Here is a 26100-nt window from a genome sequence, read left to right on the forward strand (position 1 = left end):
CTATAAATACTCCTGCTCACATCACCAACGTTATCAGTCAGACATTCCAGAGGAGATGCAGCACTTTCTGAGAGAAAGTATTTTAACAATCTCAGCATGGCCCAGTTCTCTTTGGAGATGGGGGGGTGGTGGAGGACCACACCAGCTCCTTGCTATTTCTCCTTGAACTATTTTAAATATTTCAGGGAACAAAACTCACTTTCTCCTTTCCTTGCCCCCCTGCCCCTGGAATGTCAAGCATCCTACTTATGCTTAAAATATCCCCCAAAGGACTACTCTTCCCCGGGCGTATGGAAACAGTGGCATGGCCACGACCCAGGCAAAGGACATGCTACCAGTAGGAAGGACATGGCGAGGGTAGCAAAACGCCAACAGACAAAACAGTGACAAAAAATGAAAACCTTCCATTCCCAGGAAAAGCAGACTGCGGCCTCATGGGCCTGCACGTCGGAGGGTACAGGCTGCCCCCTTCGAGCAGGCGATCTCTCTGGACGGGCTTACAAATACAGGGGTAAAAGTGAAATACGGTTGCCCACTCTGGCCACATGACTTCTCCCCAAGGCCACAGTGGTTGCGGCTGTGGAGGGCGACGAGCGTCCAATGGGAGCGGGAGCACTCAGAGGCCAGAAAGCTCTGCACACACAGAAGGCCGGCCGCTGCCACTCCTCAGGGCCCGCGTGGCTGCCAGGGAGCGGGGCTACGTCCTCGTCATCCCTGGGGCGGATGCCCTGGCAGCACGGGGAGAACAAGGCCTTCTGCTGGGGGCATACTGCTTCGGGAAGGGCCCCCTCCCGGGCGCAGGGGCGCTCACCTGCAGCACCTGGGGGTACTCGTAGACCTGGTGCTCGCGGCAGCGCCTGCGCACCCAGGGCACGCCCTCTGACAGGTTGGTGCACTTGTCCAGCACTAGCACCGACTCCGCGTGTTTGGCCTGCAGGGCTTCCAGGTCTTCTCTGTACTCGGAGTGGACAGCCATCTGAGAGGACAGCAGGAAGTACCGCCGGGGACTGCAACAGAGCAAGAAGCGTGACTGGAACGTTGCCGCTGGCCCGCAGGTCAGGGTACGACACACTCGGACGTTCGATTTAGGGCAGGAAGTGGGTTCTCACGGGTCTTTGCAGGTCTCAATTTTCTGGGCAATCGCCCTCTGTGGCATTGGTCAGTATTGACAGTATTATACAGCGTGAGAACCTAAGGTCTGGCTCAGTCACGTGCCTTCATGAAGATCTGACTGGGGAGAAGTTCTTCAGGTTTTGAGGAAACGCCTGTAATACGCCAAGCTTGGAGAGCAAGCAAGAAATCCATATGTGCATGGAAAAAGAGAAGCTGAATGGCTGTCTACTTGGAAGAAACACCAACGTGTTACCATGAGTCGTGGCTGAGGTATCTAACATGAAAAGGAACTGAGAGCTGGCTGCATCCTTCAGATGGGAAGAGAGGGAAACAATGGGCAACACCGGGGGTAAAACCGGAAGAGGTGAAGGACTGCTTCCGGCTACTGAATGGCCTCCTTGGGCTACGGAGGTGCTGCAGGGAAGACAGCCTCCATCCCCAAGGCCACCCGCACACAAGAAGACTGAATTGGTGTTGAGAATAATGAGTGGAAAAAACTATCTTCACCAAAGGAGGGAACCAGTCTTCACATCTGGGTAGCAAGGATGTCTAAAAGAAAACGGAGTGAAGAAAGGACTTCCATGGGTCTAGGGCCATTGAGATCTTCACAAGAGACAAAATACACGAACACAAATTCAGTAAGCCAGAAGTCAAAGGGGAGTTCTGGGGGAGACCAGATGGTAAGGAACTCTCTCCTAGAAGGCAAGATTCCCACAGGGCAGAGAGGTTACGGAGCATAAACACTACATAGGTTGAGGGACCAGTAGCATTCACCATCAAAGAAATGAATAATATAAAGCAGGATCCAGGAAGAAGTGAAACACCCCTCAGACCTAGAAGCAGTACTCACATGAATCTACCCCCCACTGGTCTGAACCAGGGAAAGTTCTGGGGGGTGGTACCTCTCACAGACAATGCCATCAGACAGGCGGATACAAGTCTGCACATAAGAAAGAACCAAAACCTATACTCTGTGACCCCATCTCTCTCACTTCCTTTTTTTCTTTTTTTCTTGCACTGGGAGAAAGGAACAGTAATTTTTTTAGGTTTCTTATATTTATTTGGAGGTTGTAGCTAAAGAACACCTTACCCATACATCCACAGCTGAAGAACAACCATTCTCTGATTGAAAAGGTCATCATGGTTTACCCAGCACTGAGCTTCAGGTCCCAAACACACAAGGCAATGAGTGGAGAAGGGGAATGTTCCCCTTTCCAGCCAGCTCAGCTACAGAAACTCCAGAAAACACAGCAACACAGCCCCACACACAGCTAGATGGCCTTCAAATCCTCAGAACCCTTTCTTCTGGTAATTCTTTAAGCGGCTGAGCTACAAGCAAAAGGTACTTCCCCCATCCCAGTTAAGAAAGAAAGGGACAGGGCAGCCTGGGTGGCTCAGAGGGTTAAGCCTCTGCCTTCGGCTCAGGTCATGATCTCAGGGTCCTGGGATCGAGTCCCACATCGGGCTCTCTGCTCAGTGGGGAGCCTGCTTCCTCCTCTCTCTCTCTCTGTCTGCCTCTCTGCCTGCTTGTGATCTCTGTCTGTCAAATAAATAAATAAATAAAATCTTAAAAAAAAAAAAAAGAAAGAAAGAAAGAAAGGGACGGGCACATTCCCTAAATCCTTGAGAAAGCAAGTAGCCACAGGAGGCCATGTAAATTAGACTAAAATTCAGCTCCTCTGTTAGACCAGCCATATTTCAAATTCTCAATGGCCATATGTGGCTAGAGGGCACCTAACAGCAGAAATATAGATGTCTCCCATCGCAGAAAGGTCTGCTTCATTGAGCTGCCCTTGACGGTCATTCAGACCCTGAAGACAGGGGAAAGTAAGTGGAGGTAGGAAAGACATGGAGTAGAACCTATCAGGGAGTGAGTCTGGATCAGCTGCGCAGATTGGTTCCTCTCATCCTGCACAATTTCCCCCTAAGTTACGATTTATTGAACAATATGCTGAATATTTATAGCTAAAAGTAGTTCTTCTAGACACTAAAACAGACTCTTGGATTCTATTCCCTGAGCCTCAGCAATGTTTCTCTTGTAAAGCATTAATTCACAGAGAGATGCCGTGGTGATGGGAAGATCACACATTAGAGCACTTGCAGATCACCTCCAAGTGAATACCATCTCCCTGCAAAGTATTTCTGCAATCAAACTGGTCTGTTTAAACAAGAGAAAGGACTTACAGGCAAACTCGCAAGACAAGCAGGGTTTAAAACCACCTTAAGAATGAAACCTATTTGGAAATGAAGTAGACTGGGTTTTTTTTTTTTTTATTTCAAATCAGAAAACTTCTCATTAACAAGTTATAATGAAATCAGCCATACATCAAGTTAGAGCTGAAGGACCTTAAAGGTTTTTCCAATTCCTAAGACACTGGTTCTGTGATGGATCTCATGGGGTACTGGTATTTGCTGGATATCTCTGGAGACTTTCTCTTCAAGTAGAGCTGCTAGCATAAAGCTGGCGATGCTCTACACCATCTAGAATAAGAACAGATATGCCAATACCCCAGAAGGTGTCCTTGTAGAAGGGTGCAGAAGGTTGGAGTTCTAGAAAGAAAAAAGAGTTGTACTGCACAACGTGGGTGGGGCCAGAAATGGCCCAGCCAGAGTGCTGAAGCCTTTCTAGGGTGAAAGCGTCTACTTGGGAAAGAGCTGGGAGGTGGCCCAATGCAGCCTATGAGAGCCCTGAAGGGGTACCCGAGGTTTCGGCACTGGGGGCAGGGATAAAAGGAGCCATGGCAACCCAGGGGGACACTGAAGAACAAGTGAGGTTAGGAGGGCATGTGAGAATCCCAGGACAGAGTGTTAGAGCCTGGACTGGCTGAAAAGGGTACCGTGCTGGGCGGAGGGTGAGAGCAACGGTACCAGCACCCTACTGTGGGGTGCTGCAACCCCAGAAGGCAGCGGAGGGTAAGTCCTGGGGCGAGTGGGGAGAATACAGCAGTGGGAGCACAATGTGGGGGAGTCAGGGTCTGAGGGGAGATGGAGGCAGGGGCGGCAGGGTTGGTTGGTTACACGCAAGAGGGCTGAGCAAATCAGTAAAGATATTGAGGATAAATGAGAGCCAGATCGCTCCCTGTCGAGAACAGAGCGACAAACAGGCAATGGGAGGAGACCAGAGCAGCGCTCCGGTGCTGGATGGATCTGCAGATGGTGACGTGAACTCACGGTTTTCAGTGTACACAGTCAATATCAAGACTCTCCATCTACCCAGATACAGAGAGAAATACCGAAGCTCAAGACGCTCCTGGGGAAAGAAGGCCTCTGGCTGAGTCCCCCTGGTGAGAAACAAAGTTCTCGTTCAGACATTCGGCCGCCAGGATCCTTGGATCCCCACTCTACCGTTACTCCGTGTTCAGCATGACTGTGCAGATGTGCACAGGAGTCTAGAAACGGCTCCCCCGGCTCGCATGCTCGTTCTCCCTGACCCGACAGATGGCTGAGGGAGTGTGCCCATTTTAGTTTTAAGCAAACAAAACTGTAAGGTGGATTTGTTTTTCTTTTAAGGACTAAAATTACTAGCTAGGACTTTCATGTTTCCTCCCAGCAGCGCTGAAACCTAAGTTTAAGTAAAATCATGCTGAGAACTTGAAGTCTCCCTCAATAGGAACAGTGGTGAACTCCCGATTTGGTTCCTTTTAGAGAGACAATGACAAGAATTCCAGCTGAGCCCAGCGCAGCTGTGAGAAGAAGCTATCAATAGCAACAATCCTCAGCTTCCCATTGAAAAAAGATTGGGAGAGATTTAAAATAAAAATAAAAACAAAGCTCTCACTACTCTGCGGAGCCCTCAAGAGATGTGGGAATTCCCTCAAAAAGCAGCTCTCACAAACAGCCACAAATCCAAAGGTCTGGCCAGAAGGTCACCCACACTGCCTCCTCCCAAGTGCCTGGAAAGCACGAGGAGTCTGGAGTCTGCCTTTGCCGTTTTTTGCCCTTTCTTCTTCTCTTCTTCTTTCTTTCAGAGAGAGAGGGGCATGCTGCTTATAAAAGAAACACCAGGGCGCCTGGGTGGCTCAGTGGGTTAAGCCTCTGCCTTCCACTCAGGTCATGATCTCAGGGTCCTGGGATCCAGTCCTACATCGGGCTCTCTGCTCAGCAGGGAGCCTGCTTCCCGAGCCTCCTCCCGCCCTGCCTGCCTCTCTGCCTACTCGTGATTTCGGTCAAATAAATAAATAAAATCTTAAAAAAGAAAGAAAGAAAGAAAGACCACAACCTCAGGGCCAAACTGCAAGCTGGAGGAAAGCAGAGTGTGGGTCCGGCCAGTGGCAGAAATCCACAGACCAGTCAGCAGAGGGACGCGGGTGCCCCGGGCAGCCCCTCGCCACCCGCCCCCTCCCGGCAGATTTACTGGTCCTCCCCCCAGTTACTGCATGGAGAACTTCAGAGCCTGAGACCTCCAGTGATCTAGTTGGAGATCTTAATTTCCAGTCTAATGATACATAAAAACTAGGGAGATTAAGTTACTAAGAAAATGCCACCACCACGGCAGTTTCAATCTCTGGAAGAAATCGACTGAAAATAATTTTTGCTGTTCAGAGGTGGTTTGTTTTCCTCTGTGTTATTAGCTGAATCTTTGCTTTTCAGTGGGTATTTTCCTATGTCACATCTGAAGGGAAGGAAGAGTCCTAAAGCAATTAGCCGAGAGCTGGATTATACTAAAGAGATTAGATAAGAAAGGGAGCAGAGTTCAAGCAGTCTTCAAGAACAGAAACGCCCAGAGGCCACCAAGCTGAAGGGATGGCCCTGACCCTCCCTGGGTCCCTCAAAGCCTCGCCTGGGCTTCCTCCCCCCTAGCTTAATGTCAGGGGGACCCCACAGTCTCTGTTGCACCCTGGGCACTGCAGAGGTTTCTGGGCTCCCGCAGCCTCCACCCTTTAGATGCCAGGAGCATTCCATGCAAAACAGCGCTAGCACAGCAGGTCCAACTGCTCTCCTCTGCAAGGCTGGCACTTGGCTGGTGTATGGGAACTTCTGTTTTAGGGGAGCTCCTACCCTCCCCAGAACTGGTAAGAGTGGCTGCTGTGCCCAAACTGCCTGTACAAACAATATGGTTTATGTTGAACACTCTCTTTCCTTCTGCAAATCTGAAACATTAGCACACGCCAAGCAGAGACTGTGCGTGTGATTAGCTCTCGATGAAAACTGGGGGCGCAGAGTCTCTGATGAGTGCCCTGGTGAGCCACAGTCCGTACATGCTGTGGCCACTCGTTGCTGGGGGGGTTAAGCACATGCCAGGCAACTGTGTGACACAACTGGGGGGACCTTGATGCCTGCACCCTGTTACCTTGGACTCCATCCCGTGTACCTTGTCCCTTTGCTGACTATGCGTTGTCCCCTTGAGCTTTAATAAATCATAGCCATGAGGGGGACTATATGCTGAGTCCTGAGCTTCTTGGCAGATCACTGAAACTGGAGGTGGTCTCGGGGACCCCTGACACACATGCCCCTGAACTCACAACAGTCCGTATATTGCCAAATATCCCTGGGGAGACAAAAATCAACCCCTTCCCCTGTTGAGAACCACCAGCCTAGCAATGCTTGGTTCTAACAGGCCTTCAATAAAGGTTTGATCTGAACTTCAGTGAACTGAATTAAACAATTTTCAGAACAATTTCGGGTGGGGGGGAAGCAAAAGGTTCAGAAACAACTTTCAAAAACCACACAACTGACTTAAATTTAAGTAAATGTTCACAGAAGGAGCAAGTAGAGAAATAAAATCATTTTTCTAAGTTCAACTGACTTTTCCCAACCATTGTAGTTTTATAATATCTACTATAATGTATTTATCTTATAATATCTATTATATCTAGTGCTCCGTAAATATGCCAAACTAAGATCCTAGATATGCGACAGAAACTTGTACCTCCCCAAAGGGTACCAGCTGGGCTCACTCACACAGGTCACCCTTTCTCATTACAGAAATCTAGTCTCAAAACAGCACTGGGGCTAAAATTAACAAGTCAGGAAACAAATGTTGGCGAAGATGCAGAGAAAGGGGACCCGTCTTACACTGCTTGTGGGAATGCAAGCTGGTGCAGCCACTCTGGAAAACAGCATGGAGGTTCTTCAAAAAGTTAACAAGAGAACTACCGTACAACCCAGCAATTACACTACTAGGTATTTTATCCAAAGGATACAAAAATATTGATTTGAAGGGGCCCGTGTACCCCAATGTTTATAGCAACAATGTCCACAACAGCCAAACTATGGAAATAGCCCAGATGTCCATCAACAGATGAATGGATAAAGAAGATGTGGTATAGATAGACAATGAAATACTATGCAGCCATTAAAAACTGACCTCTTGCCATTTGCAATGACATGGATGGAACTAGAGGGTATTACAGAGTAAAGTAAATCAATCAGAGAGAGAAAATTATATGATCTCACTCATATGTGGAATTTAAGAAACAAAACAGAAGAGCATTGGGGCAGGAGAGAGAAAAGTAGAAGATGAAATCAGAGAGGGAGACAAACCATAAGAGACTCAACTATAGGAAACAAACTGTTGCTGGAAGGGAAAAGGTTAGGGGGATGGGCAAACTGGGGGATGGGCATTAAGGAGGGCGCGTGATGTAATAGGCACTGGGTGTTCTATGCAACTGATGAATCACTGAGCTCTGCCTCTGAACCTAATAATATACTATATGCTAATTAACTGAATTTAAATTAAAATTTTTTAATTAAAAGAAAACACAGCATTGAACTATATCTTTTTCTCCAGTCTCTTCTCTAAGAATTATTTTGTATTTTCATCTTGATGATCAAAAGAAAATCGGTACAGGCATATTTTTGTTCATATTTAATGATAATACTGCTAAGAGTTTTTCAACATCCAAGTTTGTATTTAGTGGGCTAATGGGAAGATAGGAAGCCTTAAAATGTAAGTCATGTATAATGAAAGCACAGTAAAATGCTAACTGCAGTCCCTAAGTGATGGGTATACAAATACTCACTGTACTGTCACTGCTCTCTGGCTTTAAGATTTTTATAATTTCTATTATAATTTTAGAAATTATAATTGTATAATTTTTATAAACTTATAAATTATAATTTTATAAATTTTATAATTATATTTTTATAGTGAAATGGTAGGGAAAAAATCTGTATCAGATGAAGATAAATGATGTCACAATATGCTAAAGGGAAGCCCCTAATCACTCAAACATAAAAAGTGGTAGAGAGAAATACATCACCACCCCACAGGCAAACAGCATAGGCATGCCAAACCCCCAAAACCACAATTAATTCTATATTCACCTTAAAAGACACAATCCAGTTTCAATGAAAAAGCCTCAGCTATCATATTGTTAATGTGAATATTATTAGTTTTGTACATTTCTTTGCATTTAATTTGTAAATCTATTTTAATTTTGAAGTCATATAAGCACAAATAGTTTAAATTGTTTTTTACTTATATTTACTCAAGTTGCATTATTTAAAAAGTAGTCAAAATTCAAGGGACCTTGAATAGACCAAAACAAAAACCAAAATCTTAAAAAAAGAACAAAATTAGAGGACTCACATTACCAATTTAAAAACTTACTACAAAGCTACAGTAATTAAGATAGTGTGGTACCGGGCGCCTGGGTGGCTCAGTGGGTTAGGCCACTGCCTTCGGCTCGGGTCATGATCTCGGGGTCCTGGGATCGAGTCCCACATCGGGCTCTCTGCTCAGCAGGGAGCCTGCTTCCTCACCTCTCTCTCTGCCTGCCTCTCTGCCTACTTGTAATCTCTCTCTGTCAAATAAATAAATAAAATCTTTAAAAAAAAAAAAAAAAAAAAAGATAGTGTGGTACTGGCATAAGGACAGACACACAGACCAACGGAACAAGAATGGGAGTCCAGAAATAAGCCTATATACCTATAGCCAGTTGATTTTCAACATGAATGTTAAGATCATCCAATGGGAAAAGAACAGTCTTTTCACCAACTGTTGCTAAGACAACTGGATATCCACAGGTAAAAGAAGGAAGTTAGACTCCTACCTCACACCACATGTAAAAATTAACTCAAAACGGGTACCTGGGTGGCTCAGTCGGTTAAGTATCTGACTATTGCTTTCGGCTCAGGTCATGATCTCCTGGGTCCTGAGCTCAGGCCCCACACGGGGCTCCGTGCTCAGCAGGGAGTCTGAAGATTCTCTTCTCCCTCTGCCCCTCCCCTGACTCCTGCTCTCTCTCGCTTTTTCTAAAAGAAATAAGTAAATCTTTTTTAAAAAATTAACTCAAAATAGAGCAAAAACCAAAATCTAAGAGCTAAAATTAAAGCATTCTGAGAAGAAACCACAGATTTAAATTTTGTGATCTTGGATTAATCAAGGATTTCTTATTTATGACACCCAAAGTACAAGGAAAAATAGAATAAATAGAAAAACAGAAAGGAAAAATAGATTAATCAGACTTCATCAAAAGGAGAAACTTTTGTGCATCAAAGGACACCATCAAGATAGTGAAAAGACAACCTACAGGATGGGTGAAACTATTTGCAAATCATACAACTGGTAAGCAACTAGTAAGTAAAATATATAAAGAATTCTTACAACGCAACAAAACCAAAACCCAATATTTAAAAAAAAAAAAAAAGTAAATGATAAGTAACCAAGGCAACCTGAAAAAGAAAAACAAAACTGAAGGTATCACAATTCCAGATTTCAAGCTCTATTACAAAGCAGTAGTAATCAAGAGAGTATGGTACAGGCAAAAAAAAAAAACAGACACACAATCAATGGAACAGAATAGAAAACCCAGAAATGGACCCACAACTTTATGGCCAACTCATCCCTGACAAAGCAGAAAAGAGTATCCAATGCAAAAGATAGTCTCTTCAACAAATAGTGCTGGGAAAACTGAACAGCAACATGTAGAAGAATGAAATGGGACTACTTTCTTACACCACACACAAAAATAAATTCAAATGGATTGAAGACCCAAATGTGAGACAGGAATCTACCAAAATCCTAGAGAACACAGGGAGCAACCTCTTCAACCTTGGCCATAGCAACTTCTTACTGGACACGTCCTTAGAGGCAAGGGAAAGAAAAGCAAAATGAACTACTGGGCCTTCATCAAGATAAACAGCTTCTGCACAATAAAGGAAACAATCAACAAAAAACTGAAAGGCAACCTATGGAATGGAATAAGATATTTGCAAACAACATATTCAATAAAGGGTTAGTGTCCAAAATCTAGAAAGAACTTATCAAACTCAACACCCAAAAAACAAAAATCCAGTCCAGAAATGTGCAGAAGACATAAACAAACACTTTCCCAAAGAAGACAAAGAAATAGCTAACTCTCTCTCTCCCCCCTCTCCTTAAAATAAATAAATAAATCTTTAAAAAATAAATACACCCACTGGAGTATATTCCTTAAAAGAGTAAATTTTATGGTGAATGAATATATCTCAATTTAAAAAATAACAAAACAAATCAATTCTGGAAGTCCACTAACAGAAAAATCCAGAAAGTAAATCTAGGCAATAAGTTCATGAACTGTCCGGCTCTCTTTGTACTTGCCTAACAATAAAAATATGTTTCAATCTCACCTTATGTAAATAACAAAATCTGCTACATCTAAAATAGGTTTCAGAATTTGGTTACCAGGCTACACAGTAGGAGACACATACACAGGAGGGAAATGCTTCACTTTGGAAAAGTTCTCTTATTTCTCCAAGAACCTATAAAGGCTTCTTTTTTTTTTTTTTTTTTTTAAGATTTTATTTATTTATTTGACAGGGAGAGATACAGCGAGAGAGGGAGCACAAGCAGGGGGAATGAGAAAGGCAGAAGCAGGCTTCCACTGAGCAGACACTTAACAACTGAGCCACCCAGGCGCCCCCCCATAAAGGCTTCTAAGGGGAAGTTTGGGATGTTTTCCAAACTATTTCCTTAAGACTCATTTCTGAGACCAAATGCTGTGTGTGGATTTTTAAATCTCACCTTGTGTGATCTTTCTAGTGTGGCAATATACAAATCAGTCACCTTCATGCGTGAGCACACGGCACACAAGAGTACCATCATCATCATCATCACGTCTGTTTAAAGCTTATTGAGATTCTCACCAAGAATTAGCGCAATTTCTAGGGCGCCTGGGTGGCTCAGTGGGTTAAGCCGCTGCCTTCGGCTCAGGTCATGATCTCAGGGGATCGAGTCCTGCATTGGGCTCTCTGCTCAGCAGGGGGCCTGCTTCCCTTCCTCTCTCTCTGCCTGCCTCTCTGCCTACTTGTGATCTCTCTCTGTCAAATAAATAAATAAAATCTTAAAAAAAAAAAAAAGAATTAGCGCGCAATTTCAAACCAACTACATCAAAAAAGGCTAGACAAGATGCCCTGCACACCCAAGCTGCCAGCCCTTTTCACTTAATTCACTCACATGTCAACAATATGAACGGATCATGTGATATGCATAGCCAACACGGCAGTTAAAAAACAGACCTGGGGGCAACTGGTGGCTCAGTCAGTTAAGTGTCTGCCTTTGGCTCAGGCCGTGATCCCAGGGTCCTGAGCTTGAGCCCTGCACTGGTTCTCTGCTCAGTAGGAAGCCTGCTTCTTCCTCTCCCTCTGTCCATACTCAAGCTCACTCTCTCTCAATTTAACAAATAAAATCTTAAAAAAAAACAAAAAACAAAAAACCAGACCTGGCACTAGCCTTACTGCAAAATCCAAAATCCCAAGCAAAGAGGCCGTGAGCAAGTTATTACACCGTGGCCCAGTGACTGGTACCGTAGGAGAAGTGGAAGCTGCTATGGGGGTATAACGCAGAACCAATCCGGGGGTTAGCAAAGTCCCCTTGGAGTGAGAAGTGCTCAAGTTCAACCTAAAGGACAAGTAGGTCATCAATCTGATGAAAATGAGGAAGAAGACTTCCAGACCACGGAAAGATTTTACAGCCCCCTAAAAACCCGAGAGAGCAATGCTCTTTCTACAAACTAAAAGTGGGGTGGGGGAAAAGCTAGAGATGGAAAGAATGAATGGTCACGTGCCAGAGGGTCTTGAAAGACATTTTAAGGGGTCTGGGCTTTATCTGAAGGGAAGTGGGTAATCAGGAACAACCCGGTTGTGGGGGCAGCAAGACTAGAGGCAAGGAAACCAAACAGGGGGCTGTTTCCAGATCCAAGGGAGAGATGACAGTAAGCTGGTGTCGGGCGGGGGCAGAGGACATGGAGAAGAAGGCAGATCTGAGAAATATTTAGGAGGGACAATCAAAAGGACTTACTCTTCTGGAAGAGAGGGAGAGGAAGAAGGAGTCAAGGACACCCCAGGGATTGCAGATCTGGAAAGCTGGGTAGCCGGCACCGTCCACTCACTGAGCCAGAGAAAACTGAAGGAGAAACTGGGGTGGGATAGGGTGGGGGCGGGGGTGGGGAAGATGGCAGACTCCAAGCCCCAGGCCTGTAACCGAGGCTTCGGCTCTGGACACCAACCGCGCAGCGCTCGTCGGCACCTCACAGTGCACCTGGCTGGCGGGATGTCCCTTACCCTGGTCCCTTCTCGGGAAGGTCCACCTCTGCCGACAGCGGACTGTACACGGGAATGCTGACATCGTAGCCTTGCCGGTAAGTCCACGTAGAAAAGCCACCACCAGCCAAGAGAGCCCTGAAAAGCAAAGGGTTTTGTCAAACAATGAGAAAGAAAGGCCTTCATTTTGAGAAGCTCCGTGGGAAGGGAGAGGAGTCCCCAGGTCAGTAATAATACCAACAGAGGCCTGCTTCCTGTCTCCTGTCTCTGAAGACATCATGCTCTGTGTTTCACATCCAACACCTCCTGGACATCAGCTGCGTGCGGTCCCTGAGTTAGCAGCCTTCTTCTGGGGGCCTAAGCAGTCTTCCCTTTTCCATTTTTTAAAAACACATCACAGCCCAGAGGCCACCCTGTAAACAGCCCCTCTGCTACCTTATTCAGACCCCGTTCAGTTCTTCCCGAAGTCCTACCCCACGCTGCAACGCTCACACCAGCAGGAACAGACGACAGGTCGGCAGGGGAAGCCCAGCTGGGGCAGTCGCTCACTGACCCTCTGGCCTGAATCTCAGGCGACAATGGTCACAGAAAGCACGGATGACAGCAAAACATCTCATCCGGTGCTGCACACGCCTGCCCCCAGTCCCCTGCCCTGGGCAGGTCTCTCCAGTGTTGTCCAAGGGCTGTCCCCCAGCTCTCGCCTCCACTGCAGCTCCTCAGCCCCCGCGCAGGAAGCAGGAACCCAGGATCAGACCGTTAGTGCCTCGCCTGCACTTTGCATGCACTAGCTTTATTCTCCTTAATCGGAAAGCTGTGAACATACTGTTTTAATTGGAGCCAGCAAGTAATACAGCGACACTTCATCAGAGAAAGGAAGCAGGTGGAGATCACACCAACTTTTACTGTTATTCTGTCCCCAGGGTCCCAGATCCATCAAAATCACTTACTGGGGCAGAGTTTTGCCAGTTCCACGCATCGTACAGTCTGAGCCAAAACGTCTGAACTGAGAAACCACATTTTTTGCAATATTGATTGCTACCAATCCTCTCCCTGCCCTGTTGACAACCTCCATTCCATTTGAACACGACCAGTTTAAGTTCAAAGATTTCCCAACCACCCCTGGAAATCCCAATCTGTTTGTTTAAGCTTTCTGAAACCAAGAACTGGTTAGTGAGGTAATGTGCAGGCTAAAGACCTCTCCAGCTGCCAGTCTCCTCTGGAAAACGTAGCAGCTCTCCTTAGTACCAGCATACGGTCTGATTTTTCCTGATTAGCATTCAGCAATGAATCCATCCACCAAGAACTTGGGCTGATTCCATGACAGCAAGCAGACTGCAGGGGAACGCATGATCTCTGTGCAAACAAACAATCACGAATCCAATACACAGGTACCAAGCAGCCCCGGTGAGCCAGGGTGGGGGGGTGACGAGGCAATTACACCCACAGCCGCAGAGCAGAGGGGAACGCACATGGGGCCAGAAAGGAAGCAGGTGCGTATCACACCACCTTGTACTGTAATTCTGTCCCTGGGGCCCCAACGTTCCTCTGTTCCCGGAGAGCAAAGTGGGAGTTATGCACGGGGAGGAGGAAAGCATGCAAATGGAAGTAGGTCTTACGTCACAGATAACACTCGAGATCTCTACTTACGACCTCGGCAAGAGCCGGGACTGTAATTAGCTAAAAAGACCTCACACCTGCCCCGCTACTGGTAAGACTCGGACTTCAAGTCCCTGTATCTTCTTCTGCCAATGACTCCATAACATGCTAATGGAGACCACAGTGTGAGCGTCCCTTGCTCTACAGAGTGTTTTGCGTTGAGTGCAAAGTTCCCTTCTGAAAAGCACACTGTTTTCCTATTATGTAGCCCCAAATCAGAGATCAGCTCCAAAGCTGCAAGAGACTGAACAGAAAACTTGCAGTGAAAAAAAGCATTAATCTGATCATCAGACTGATGCCAGGTCAAGTGTTACGTCACTCGAAGTGTCCTCTGCCTATTGCCGGCCTTCTTGACACTAGGACATGTCCTCTGTCACAGAGCCCTCTGCACAGCCTCACGCACTCCACCAGCCCTGCTCCGGGTTGTCCTCAGGTGCTCCCCGGTCCTCCTCCCATCTGAGTGTCCACAGGGCCTAAGCACAGCTCGTCTGCAAGCTCATCCTTTGCTTTCTTTTGAACCATGCATGCAATCAGGCCGGCAAACCCCTCAAATGCAAAGCTTCAAATTTTGCCAAAAAAAAAAAAAAAAGCTAACCAATTCTATTAGTCATCCTTATTTGTGTACTGAATCAAACAAATATAAAAAAATATGTATGAGACAAGTAAATCTAAACAATGGCTAGATATTTGGTGATGTCCAGGTTCCTATTAATTTTTAGGTGTGAAAATAGCAGTATATATATTTTTTTAAGATTTTATTTATTTGACACAGAGAGATCACAAGTGGGCAGAAAGGAAAGCAGAGAGAGAGAGAAGAGGAAGCAAGTTCCCTGCAGAGCAGAGAGCCCAATGTGGGACTCGATCCCAGGACCCTGAGATTATGACCTGAGCTGAAGGCAGAGGCTTAACCCACTGAGCCACCCAGGTGCCCCCCAGTACAGTTATATTTTTAAAAAATCCCTTATAGCAGAGAGATTCAAATGGAAATATTTACAGATGTAATGATATAACACCTGGGATTTGCTTCTAGATAACCTGGTGGGGGATGGGTAGGAGTACAAATGAGTGGAGACCAGCCCTGAGTTGATAATTACCAAAGCCGGAGAGAGGGACATGGGTTGACCTTACTAATCTCTTTTCTTACACAGGTTTGAAATTCTCCATAACAAGTTAAATAAAACTCACACGAAGTAGAAATCTGTGAGAGATGTGTACAAACAAACAATAAGAAAAATTGGCATAATAATATTGCAGAACATATATGAGAAAACAAAGATTGGTAAAATAAGGCACTGAAGAGGTATAATTTGCTCCCACTTAAAATGGGTGTACGTGCACACATGTGTGTGTATGTGCATGTATACTACAGACATATGCACACACATATTCATACTTGTTTGTGTATAAATCCATGGATAAAAGGCTAGAAAAATACATTGTATTTGAGGACAGGGATGACCTTTCAGTAAGGGAATGAAAACAGAGGAGGATTTCAAGCATATGTTTATATTTTACTCTTTATATGTTCGTACATTGTTGCAATCTTGCACAAAGAAAGTATACAAGTATCATGTGTAGGATTTTTAAAAATTGGAAGGGAAGTAAAAATAGATTTAAGCAGCACAAAAGATATATACGCTGAGCAGACATTTCCTTCTGTCCTGACCCTTTCATCTCCCCAAGTAAAATCATCCTCAAGCAATCACACCTATGACCTTAGACTTCAGCAGACCCTTGAAGCAGTCTAATCTGGCCTGCCTGCTTTCTAATTTCCAAATAACCCAATAGGCAGCTCTTGCTAAAACCATTCTGTCCTCATGGTTCTTGAATCCAGGAACAAGGACAAATGATAGAAAAAAACGGACACACACAAAAAATCTACTCTTCCCTCCAACCAGAAGACCACCTAGGTTTCAAAACAAAATTTCCCACATGCTCAGACAAAGGAGGACTACACAGTGATTCATTACTTGCCATAGTATTGCCTATAATCACTTACAAAAATACATGCACAGGGAAAAAGATTTAACCTTCCTGATCCTTAACACCTAACCACTAGCCAGAACTCAGACTTCTGCCTGAGTACTTGACACTTTTCCCATAGAGAAATGAAACCCCATTTAACATGTGCACTTGATAAAAATAAAATCCTTCTCCCATGCAAATACATATACCAAAATGTCAGCAAAAAGTGAAATGTCCCAAACAGAAATAAGTCCTTCTCAAAATAAACCCAGAACAGCAGGTGAAGACACAACATTCCTAACAGCTTTCTCTTCCCTTCTCTGTTCCCTGAAGGATTTCACTTCCCCAGAGCAACCAAATCCATAAAACAGTAGCCCACTCAGGAACGCCGGGGCTGCGGGCCAAACCAGGGCTCACCTTGTGTTTGGCTGGTTTCTATAGAATTTGTGTGGCCCGACTGCCCTCTATCGACCAAGATGCTTTCTACATGGAAGGTGGCGGGGGCGGGGGTGTGCAGGGTGGGGGCGGGACGGGCAGTCCTGGAGTGCAGGTCTCTTCTAGTGATAATTGTATTTCCAGACAGAAACACAACACTGACCCTACATAATTACTTAAGGCAAAGAGGGCTTGGATTTAATCTTGCAGGGAAAAGTAGTACCAAGTGTAGATTTTCATAAATGATGGTGTTGGCCTTTGTGGGCTGAGAACACCACGGGCCTCAAGCTACTCTCTAACCATAACACTGATTTTAAGAGTGAAACATCAACTGTAATAAAATGACTTATGAGTGAGTTCTGATGTCAGCTTACAACACTGCTGTACCCTGAGTATTGCCCGGGACCCCCATCTTGGGCCTCACTCTTCTGCTCTCCTCAAAGCCTTGAGCCCAGTACTAGGAGAGGAACCGCATCCCACTCCTGCGCCTCCTGGAAAGCCTCCAACCCAAGCAGCTCAGTCGATGTTGAAAAGGGCTGGTAAACAGAGTGAGCAGACTCGGAACCATAACCCTGCGATCCCAACCACCCCACACCCCGCGTGCTGTCTGGAAGGTTTGTTAGGAAGAGAGGAAGGAAAGAAGGGAGTGGGGGCCAGGAGGGGAGGACGCTACTGACCGAGGCGATGTCGAGTAAATGAACCGGAGCACCCTCGTTCCCCAACATGACAGGCTGTGAGCGTAACTGTCACACCTCTGCGTCCCCTTCCTACAGCAAGCTATGGCTCTGCTTTTCACAAATGCTCCCAAATTTGGACAGAGCCGACACAAGGCACAAAGCGGGCCTTGGGGGTGGGGTGCTACAGTAAGGAGAGAAAACCCAGACCGAGAAAAAAAGATGATTTTTTAAAACACTGCGCTACAACGTAAGTTCTAGCTGGTGCTCCCCAACAGAGTAAAGCAGGTCCGGTCTCACCACATCTACATCTCAAGGAGGGAAATGCCTAGGACATTTTAACAAACAATTCTGACTGCACAGTCTATCCCACTAGGCTTAGACAGAGGACTTCCCACCAAAGAAAGGGTCTTGCATTTCCTTAATCCTCATAACCCCATCACAGGCACAACCTCAAATACACTCACCTGTCTCTGGGGACATCCAGAGCCGTGTTGTAATCTGGGGGACCTCCAGGCAGCATGTTGAACAGCAGGTGGTTTGTACCTCGATCCCACCTGGTAAGAAATGAAACATGCCTGGGAATTCACACGTCAACGGTGAAGAAACAGAAACAAAAGTCAGTTACTGGAAGACAAGCCGCAAGTATCCCCAACCCCAAACAGGGCCACTTCTCAGGGCTGCAAAGAGAATTCCTAGAAATTCTGAGAGTACACCAGGAACTAGCCTGGCTCCTGGAAAGAAAAAACAGGTGGATGTGTCCTTGGAGCTCGGCCACTACAGGCGTGCCTGGGACAATGACAACCTGAAAATGATCTAAATGTTCACCACTTGGTTAAAGAAACAAAAAAGGAATACAGAAGGCTGCCTGAGTACATCACAGAACATGTGTAAAATGGAAGGCTGTACAACCCTTAAAAATTACATAGTAAACTAATACAAAATTATCTAGAAATATATTCATAATGTATTGAGGAAAAAAGGCAGCCCAAGCGCAGAGAATGTGTAATTCCACTTCTAACAAAACACATACATACACATGCACATGCATCTATGTCATACAAAAATGTATATATACATGTGTATATTTTATAAAACAAAAACAGCTGGGAAGCAACATCATTAAGGCAGCAACATGGAACGAACCTTACATGCTTCTTCTTGCTTACCTGTATTTTCAGACTTTTTACAGTGAGCATGTAGTCTTACATAAGTCATAAGGTGTGGGGGGAGATTTCAATAGAACAAGAAAGCTATGGGAACATGAGCCATCCTTAGATTTTAAACTCTAAGATGGTGGGAGCCCCCAGCAAAAGCAAGGATGGCAAAGCACTTTACAGAGTACAGAGCCGAAGGGCTTCCAGCCCTGGCTTCGTGCTCCAAGCTGGTCACGCACACCCAGGCCTTCCCACGAGGCAAGAGACAGCAGCTGGAGGCCAGCTCCCGAGGAGAACCATGCCCTCTGCCCGTCCTTCCCCTGAGCTCCCCGAAGGCCCTGGCTCCCGTGCGAACGTGCTACGTACCTAGAGAGCTGGGCCAGCGCCTGAGCGGTCTCCTTAATGCGGAGCGTGTTCTGGTTAAGCACGTCGATGGACGGGACAAACAGGCAGGCCCGGCTGATGTCATCGGTATAGTAGTCGCTGTCGGAGATGGCCGTGAGAAGGTCGTTGTACTCCCGGGAGATGGTGTTGCTGACCGGGACACCAGAGTCATCCACATACTTCTTCAGAGAGTAGATATACACCTTGATTTTGTTCTTGGGGTTGAAGCCACAGCGGTAGACATCGAAACACGTGTGCATCCTGCAGCTGAGATCACCGCGCTCGGGGAGGGGGCTACCGGCCGGCAGCCTGACCACGGGCACGTCGCGGACACTGCGCTTCTCCACGTTCCAGTCACTGGAGGACTCGATGGAATGGGGCCAGAACTGAAACACGCCGGTGGCAATGAGGCCCAGCAGAACGACGGAGAAGAGGGTGATGTAGTAGATGCGGTGCTTGGTCTTCATTCTTGGGATGAGGGCAGGACCCCGGATATTGTACTTGACCGAGGCACACATAATGACACAGACAGCCTCTTCCTCCCACTCCTGGTTCCGGGGGAGACACACAAGAAAAATGAAGCAGTTAGGGGAGCAAGCGACCCCTGAAAGGACTGTTTGACTTTCAGCATACTTCTTTCTTTCCCTGAAGCGGTTTGAGGAAATAATGAAAAGGGATTTTGGACCCTTCCTGTAAATATATACGAATGTATATTCGTGTATTAAATGTGTGCTATATGTTATGTTTCATATTTAATACTATACATACTTAATACAAATATTGATAAGTATAACTATATCCTATAAATATGTATTAGATGAAAGCACAAGTCATAGATGTGTGTGACCTAGGAAGACGGGCGCTGACCAAGGAAGAAAATCAAAAAGTAGAATAAAGACAATTGTTTTGTTTCTAAACACGTGGCTAACATATGGGGCACCTGGGTGGCTCAGTTGGTTAAGCAGCTGCCTCCGGCTCAGGTTATGATCCCAGCATCCTGGGATCAAGTCCCACATCGGGCTCCTTGCTTGGCGGGAGCCTGCTTCTCCCTCTGCCTCTGCCTGACACTCTGTCTGCCTGTGCTCGCTTGCTCGCTCTACCTCTCTCTCTGACATATAAATAAATAAAATCTTAAAAAAAAAAAAAAGAAAAGAAAAGAAAGCGTAAGTCATAAATGTGTGGGGCCTAGGAAGACGGGCCGCTGACCAAGGAAGAAAATCAAAAGTAGAATAAAGATAATTGTTTTTTTTTTAATATTTTATTTATTTATTTGACAGAGGGAGATCACAAGTAGATGGAGAGGCAGGCAGAGAGAGAGAGAGAGAGAATCAGGCTCCCTGCTGAGCAGAGAACCCGATGCGGGACTCAATCTCAGGAGCCTGAGATCATGACCTGAGCCGAAGGCAGCGGCTTAACCCACTGAGCCACCCAGGCGCCCCAAATAATTGTTTTGTTTTTAAACACGTGGCTAACATATGGGGCGCCTGGGTGGCTCAGCTGGTTGAGCTTCTGACTCTTGGTTTCGGCTCAGGTCATGATCTCAGGGTAGTGGGATCGAGCCCCACGGGCTCCACGTTCAGCAGGAAGCCTGCTGGAGATTTCTCCTCCCACTGTCTAAACAAATAAAAATCTTAAAAAAAAAAAAAACAAAAACAGTTGCCTAACATGAACTGATGCTTCCACTAGACAAACTGACTTTTGGTTATTCTAACATCTGCGTTCACTTGTTCAGTCACCCCTGTGAGGAGCGAGCACCGACCACGCACACGGCAAGAGACGAGGGAGAGAGCGAAGACGCCATCTTCCAGGAACTTTTTTTCTACTGAAGGAGGCAAGACAAAGCTACGGCAAAATGCAAAATGGAAAAATACCACTAGGAAAGTATCAGTAAGGTGCCAAGGACTATTGGGCTAGATTACTCTTTAATCTTTAAATAAAATACAGGGATGTTTCATAATGGAGATGACGAAGCGACACATTCAGATGGAAGGAAGGAAGGAAGAAAAGCGCAGGGAGCCCGGGAGGGAGGGAAAGGCAGGTCAATGTGGTGGATGAGTTTCCAAAGGCGGATGCCAACAATTCGTCACATCTTTGAATGTGCATGCCACTTTTCTAATAAGGTAGACTCTGTTTCTCTTCCCCCCTGAATCTGGGCTAGCCTTGAGACTTGCCCTAACCGGGAGAATGTGGCAGAAATGACGTTCTCGGGCTTATGAGCTGAGGCCTTAAGAGACCTGGAGCTGCTGCTTTTGTCCTCTGGGAACCCAGCTGCCGTGCCATCAGGAGGCTGGGCTCCCAGCTGAAAGTAACCGCAGGGAGGCCCCAAAAGAAAATGAAGAGAACACACACGAACCATCCCCAGCAAGAACCCTGGGCAAATCCCTGGTAGTTATTGTTGTAAGGTCACCGGAGTTTGGGTTGGGTTGTTATCTGGCAACACCTGAATGGAACAGCCAATAAGCATCCCTGACCGATGTAAAGAAGCTTCTTAGTCCTCCTCTCCAAATACAGACCTTCGCTGTAGACCACAGCTTCAGACCCTTCCCAAACAAGCCCCTCCATCGCATGCCCAGATACTGCGTGGGGAGGGCAGAGCCACGGACGGTCCCCCGTGTCACAGACTTGCCACGTCACTGCAGTAAGCTGCTTCAGCAAGCCACGTGTCCAAGTCCCAGCCTACAAAATGGTCCCATTCTACTCACTGGTCTTTCAGAAGAGCTATTAATAAAAAGGGAAATAACTGAAAAGTTCACAGACCATCTTCAAGGTGAGCAACCATGCTTATCTGGCTAAATGGCGCTCTCCCCCATCACTGCCCGCACTGCCTAGGTGACAGGATACTGCCGAGCCTTGAATGCTGCAATCACACCAGCTTTGGAGGCAAAATGTAAACAGTTATGAAAGATTGCAACTTGTACCACTTGCAACCATCAGTTGGAACCTAAGAAATTTGTTTGTCACAGACTAATGCATGAAGGTGCATACGTTTTTAAGTTTACACATTATCATCTTTGGGGAACCCTGCATCAACCATTCACATATGCTCATTGATTCATCCAGGACAGAAATATGGGCATGAGAGCGCATTTCCTTTTTTTTTTTTTAAGATTTTATTTATTTATCTGACAGAGAGATATCATGAGTAGGCAGAGAGGCAGACAGAGAGAGAGGGGGAAGCAGGCTCCTAGCTGAGCAGAGAGCCCGATGTAGGGCTCGATCCCAGGACCCTGGGATCATGACCTGAGCCGAAGGTAGAGGCTTAACCCACTGAGCCACGCAGGCACCCCGAGAGCCATTTCCTTTTTTCTGTCTTTCTAAGAAACAGCCTCCCCCCCCCCCAACCACCCCAGTAGCTTTCTTGGTGCACTGCGTCTCTGTGGGAGCTAAAAGATAGGAAGCCTCGGGGCAAATGCACGCAAAGAGCTGCCCACTCCATGGCAAGTCTGAACCCCACAACAGGCTCTCCAGATCCCTTTATCCCCTGGATCAGTGGTTCTCACACCCAAAGGGCAAATATTGCAGAGGCAGCTTATTAAACCGGAGTCCTCAGCCCCAGTGCAGGAGGTGAGTCCTAGCCCCTCTAGAACAGAGTCACAGATGCGGGAATTTTAGCAGGTTCCTCAGTGTTTATTTTGAGCCATCCTCTTTGAAATATTGACTGAAATTAGACAAACTACCTTTTAACAAAGTGGCTTTCACACTTTTTTTTTTTTTAACTAAAACCTACACGGAGAAATACATTTTATACTGTGACCCAATACAGACACAGGTGTGTGCATTTGTATTTTAAATAACAGCTTCCCAGGGGCCCCTAGGTGGCTCACTTGGTTGGGCAGCTGACTCCTGACTTCAGCAGAGGTCAAGATCTCAGGGTCCTGAGATGGAGCCCATGGCTGGCTCTGTGCTCAGCGGGGAGTCTGCTTCAGGATTCGCTCTCTCCCTCTGCCCCTCCCCACTCACATGCATGTGCTCACTCACTCTCTCTAAAGTAAATAACTACATCTTTTAGTTATTTAGTTATTTAAAACTAAAAGCTTCACAAAACAATGTTTAACCTTAATATACAGTACTAGCCACAAAACATGTTAACAAACACGGTATTTTTCTATTCCGTTATTCTACTGTGTTTTAAAAATGCTGGCCTTACCTACTAGATGAATTTTATCACCCAATAATGGGTCACCCACAGTTTGGAAAAAAAAAAAAACTGATTTCATATATAACATATATATATATAACAAAACTGGGATTAATGGAACAAAAATAGAATCTACACATGAGCTTACAAATGTTCATGAGTTACAGGCTACGTAAAACACACTACCACAACAAAATAAACCCAAATTGAAGGAAATAAGTAATAAACAAAAACCACAGTAATTAACTAATTAAAAAAATAGGATCAACAGAGCTAAAAAGTGCTTTTCAAAGATTTTTTTTTTTAAGATTTATTTTAGAGAGAGTGTACACGTACACGATGGGTAGAGCAGAGGTAGGGAGTCACAAGCAGACTCAGTGTTGACCATGGAGCCCAACATGTGGCTTGATCTCGCAACCCAAAATCGAGCTGAGCTGAAAGCAAGAGTCAGACGCTTAACCAACTGCACCACCCAGGCACCCTTAAGAGCTGCCTTTTCAAAAAGGCAAGTACAACTGACATTTGATATAATTCTGGTAGAATTAATCAATATAGAGGGGGGAAAGCAGAAATAAATATCTAAAATGAAAAGGGAAACATAACTCTAAATGCTGCCTGTATTTAAAAGATAAGATGATGTCAATGAACTTACACCAGTATATTTGAAAACAAACCTGAACAGTTGTTTAACATCAAAGAAACTGAATCAAAACTTTAAAAACCTTCCTAGAAAGAAAATTCCAGGCCCAGAAGTTCAACTGCACATTCAAGAAATAAATCCAATTTTACACAAATTATTTCTAAGACCAGAAAAAAAAGGTAAAACACTCCCCAGCTTCTGTTAGGGTGGTTCTCAGAGTACCTTGGAGGACTCCAGGAGGACCCCATGACCCTTTCAAAGGCTCTGAACTGTTTTAATAACTTGGACAGGACATTTTCACTTTCATTTTCGAGGCCATGTGATGCATGTTACTGCAAAGACTGACTGCAGAAGTAGATAAGGGAATCCAGCTGTCTTCTGATAAGTTTTTCCTAATGTAATGAAAGGTACCAATTCACAGATTCAAGATGCTCACATCCAAGCAGAATATATACCAAAAAACAAACAAACAAACAAAACAAAACAAAAAAACCACCTAGATATGTAAAAGTAAAACAATTAAAAAGAAAGCTAAAGAAAAATGTTAAAAGCAGCCACAGGGGAGAAAAATCTATCCAAGGTCAATTAAAAAACTACATGTAACAGGCAAAACTATAAAATAGAAGAGAGATCTCCATGACATCTGGGCAGACAATCATTTCTAAAACAAAATACTGGAAATGGAAACCACAAAAAGGTAAAATGATAAATTCTGTGTTAAGAAAAGTTAAGAACTTCTGTTAATCAAAAAACACCATACAGCAGTAAAAAGAAAATCAATAAGCAAGGCAGACCTGCAATCCGTGTAATCGGCAAGGACTAACAACATGAATAAAGACTGCCTCCAAAACAACAAAAACAAACAAAGAACAACAAAACAAACAAAAAGGAGAAAACCGGACAGAAGACTTAAATAGGAATTTCACAGTCAAAACATAAAATCCGCAGAGCAACATCTGAAAACATTTAAGCTCATTAATGCTCAGTAAACGTGTAACCACAATGAGACCCCGTCTAGCCGCCTGCACAAGAAAACCGGACAAGTCTGACACCACCTTGTGTGGGCAGGACCGGGAGCCACTGGCCTCTGCTGGTAGGAGTCCCCAGTGGTCAGCAGAAGGGCTGGCCAAAGTAGGGGCTAATGCCCCTATGTTAGAGTCCCAGGCATCACACTGCGCTTCCTACTTGTCATAGTTTGGTCCCCCTGTTCCCCCACCACCACCACCACAAAAAGAACTAGAGGTAAGGATGAAGGTGCAGGGAGTTTCCTTACTTGGGAGGTGATCTCAGACAGCCAGAGTAACCAACAAGGAGAGAGAGACACAGAGCCAGGGACAGCCAGTCAGGAGGGTGACAGGGGCTCTAAGGAGTCCTAGGAACTCTTGAAGGACCACAAGAACTGTACCTTGTCCCTCAGAAGGATGAGAGGCTAAGGCGCGGATCTCCCAGGTCCCACACACTACTGCTCAAGGTGGTCTGGTACTGCCATCAGCTCATATTCTGTGACAACAACCCTCAAAGGTCCGGATCCTATCCGATGTGCCTTGAGTCTGATAAAGAGCGGCTGCTGCGAGGAAGGACTGGGTGAACATCTGCTCATACTTGAAGGGACGTTGCCAAGTCCTCTTCAGAGAGACGCAGCCTCCCTCTCGATCCATGGGATACGGGTCTGAGCTCCGCTCTCAAAACTGGGATGAACCGTGATTCTTCCATTGCAATAGTGACATCAGCCTTCCATTTGCCCACCCTTGGTTGGTTTGTTTTTTTCTTCTGGTTACACAAGTCAAGCAATACCTTCATTAGCCACCCCACTACACTGCTCTTAAGGATACCGTACCCTATTAACATCCTCGTGGACCAACACGTGGCTGCAAGTCGGGCTTTACCGGCTGTTGTGGGGATCGCGTCCACCACGCCACTGACAGTCGGCGCCACCCCATCCTCTGCTATTTCAGAATCCTCTCACACTCGAGGATATGTGGGAACCCAGTTCCACAATCAGATCTAAAGTCCGTTCTGGCCTACGGGGGATGGCCCACACGGAGCTTCTCGAAGATGCTGGCCTCCAGTGGGCATTGCATGTTAATTCCAGAATTAAAGAAGTGAGTCCTCTGGGGAACATGGGCAGGTGTACATCTCTGGCCTCAAATAAGAAATGTATTTCAAATCTCCACCCCCGCATACCTCTGATCCCTTCTGGAACACTCTCCCAAGACAGCTCCGGCATCTCATTCCCTGCAGGGCAGGCACTACTGACATCTCAAGCCAGATCGTCCTTTTCTGTGGGGAGCCAGAAAGAACCCCCAGTTCTGACAATCAAAACTACATCCAGACTTTGCCAAATACCCCCCGGGGAGGCAAAATCACCCCTACCTGAGAACCAGTGGTAGAGACCATGGCCATGTCCGAGTTCCAAGGAATCTGTCCAGCAACATACTAGGACTGGCTCAAGCTGCTCTTGCAAGGTCATTACAT

The 26100-nt window shown here is 45.8% G+C and overlaps 1 protein-coding gene across 1 annotated transcript in view; it reads right to left on the reverse strand.

Annotated features, from left to right (window-relative positions):
- The window catches only part of EXT2 (exostosin glycosyltransferase 2), a 141160-nt gene that overhangs the window by 110779 nt on the left and 4281 nt on the right, over nt 1–26100 (reverse strand). The window contains exons 2-5 of the mRNA XM_004763195.3: nt 18830–19395; nt 17774–17863; nt 12598–12714; nt 812–1007 (exon numbers count right to left, since the gene is read on the reverse strand). Of these exons, the coding sequence (XP_004763252.2) occupies nt 812–1007; nt 12598–12714; nt 17774–17863; nt 18830–19365 (939 nt within the window). The 5' untranslated portion in view covers nt 19366–19395. The remainder of the gene's footprint in view (nt 1–811; nt 1008–12597; nt 12715–17773; nt 17864–18829; nt 19396–26100) is intronic.

Source organism: Mustela putorius, unplaced genomic scaffold (assembly GCF_011764305.1).
Source record: "Mustela putorius furo isolate JIRA1106 unplaced genomic scaffold, ASM1176430v1.1 tig00003859_pilon_pilon_pilon, whole genome shotgun sequence".
NCBI classification, from domain to species: Eukaryota; Metazoa; Chordata; class Mammalia; order Carnivora; family Mustelidae; genus Mustela; species Mustela putorius.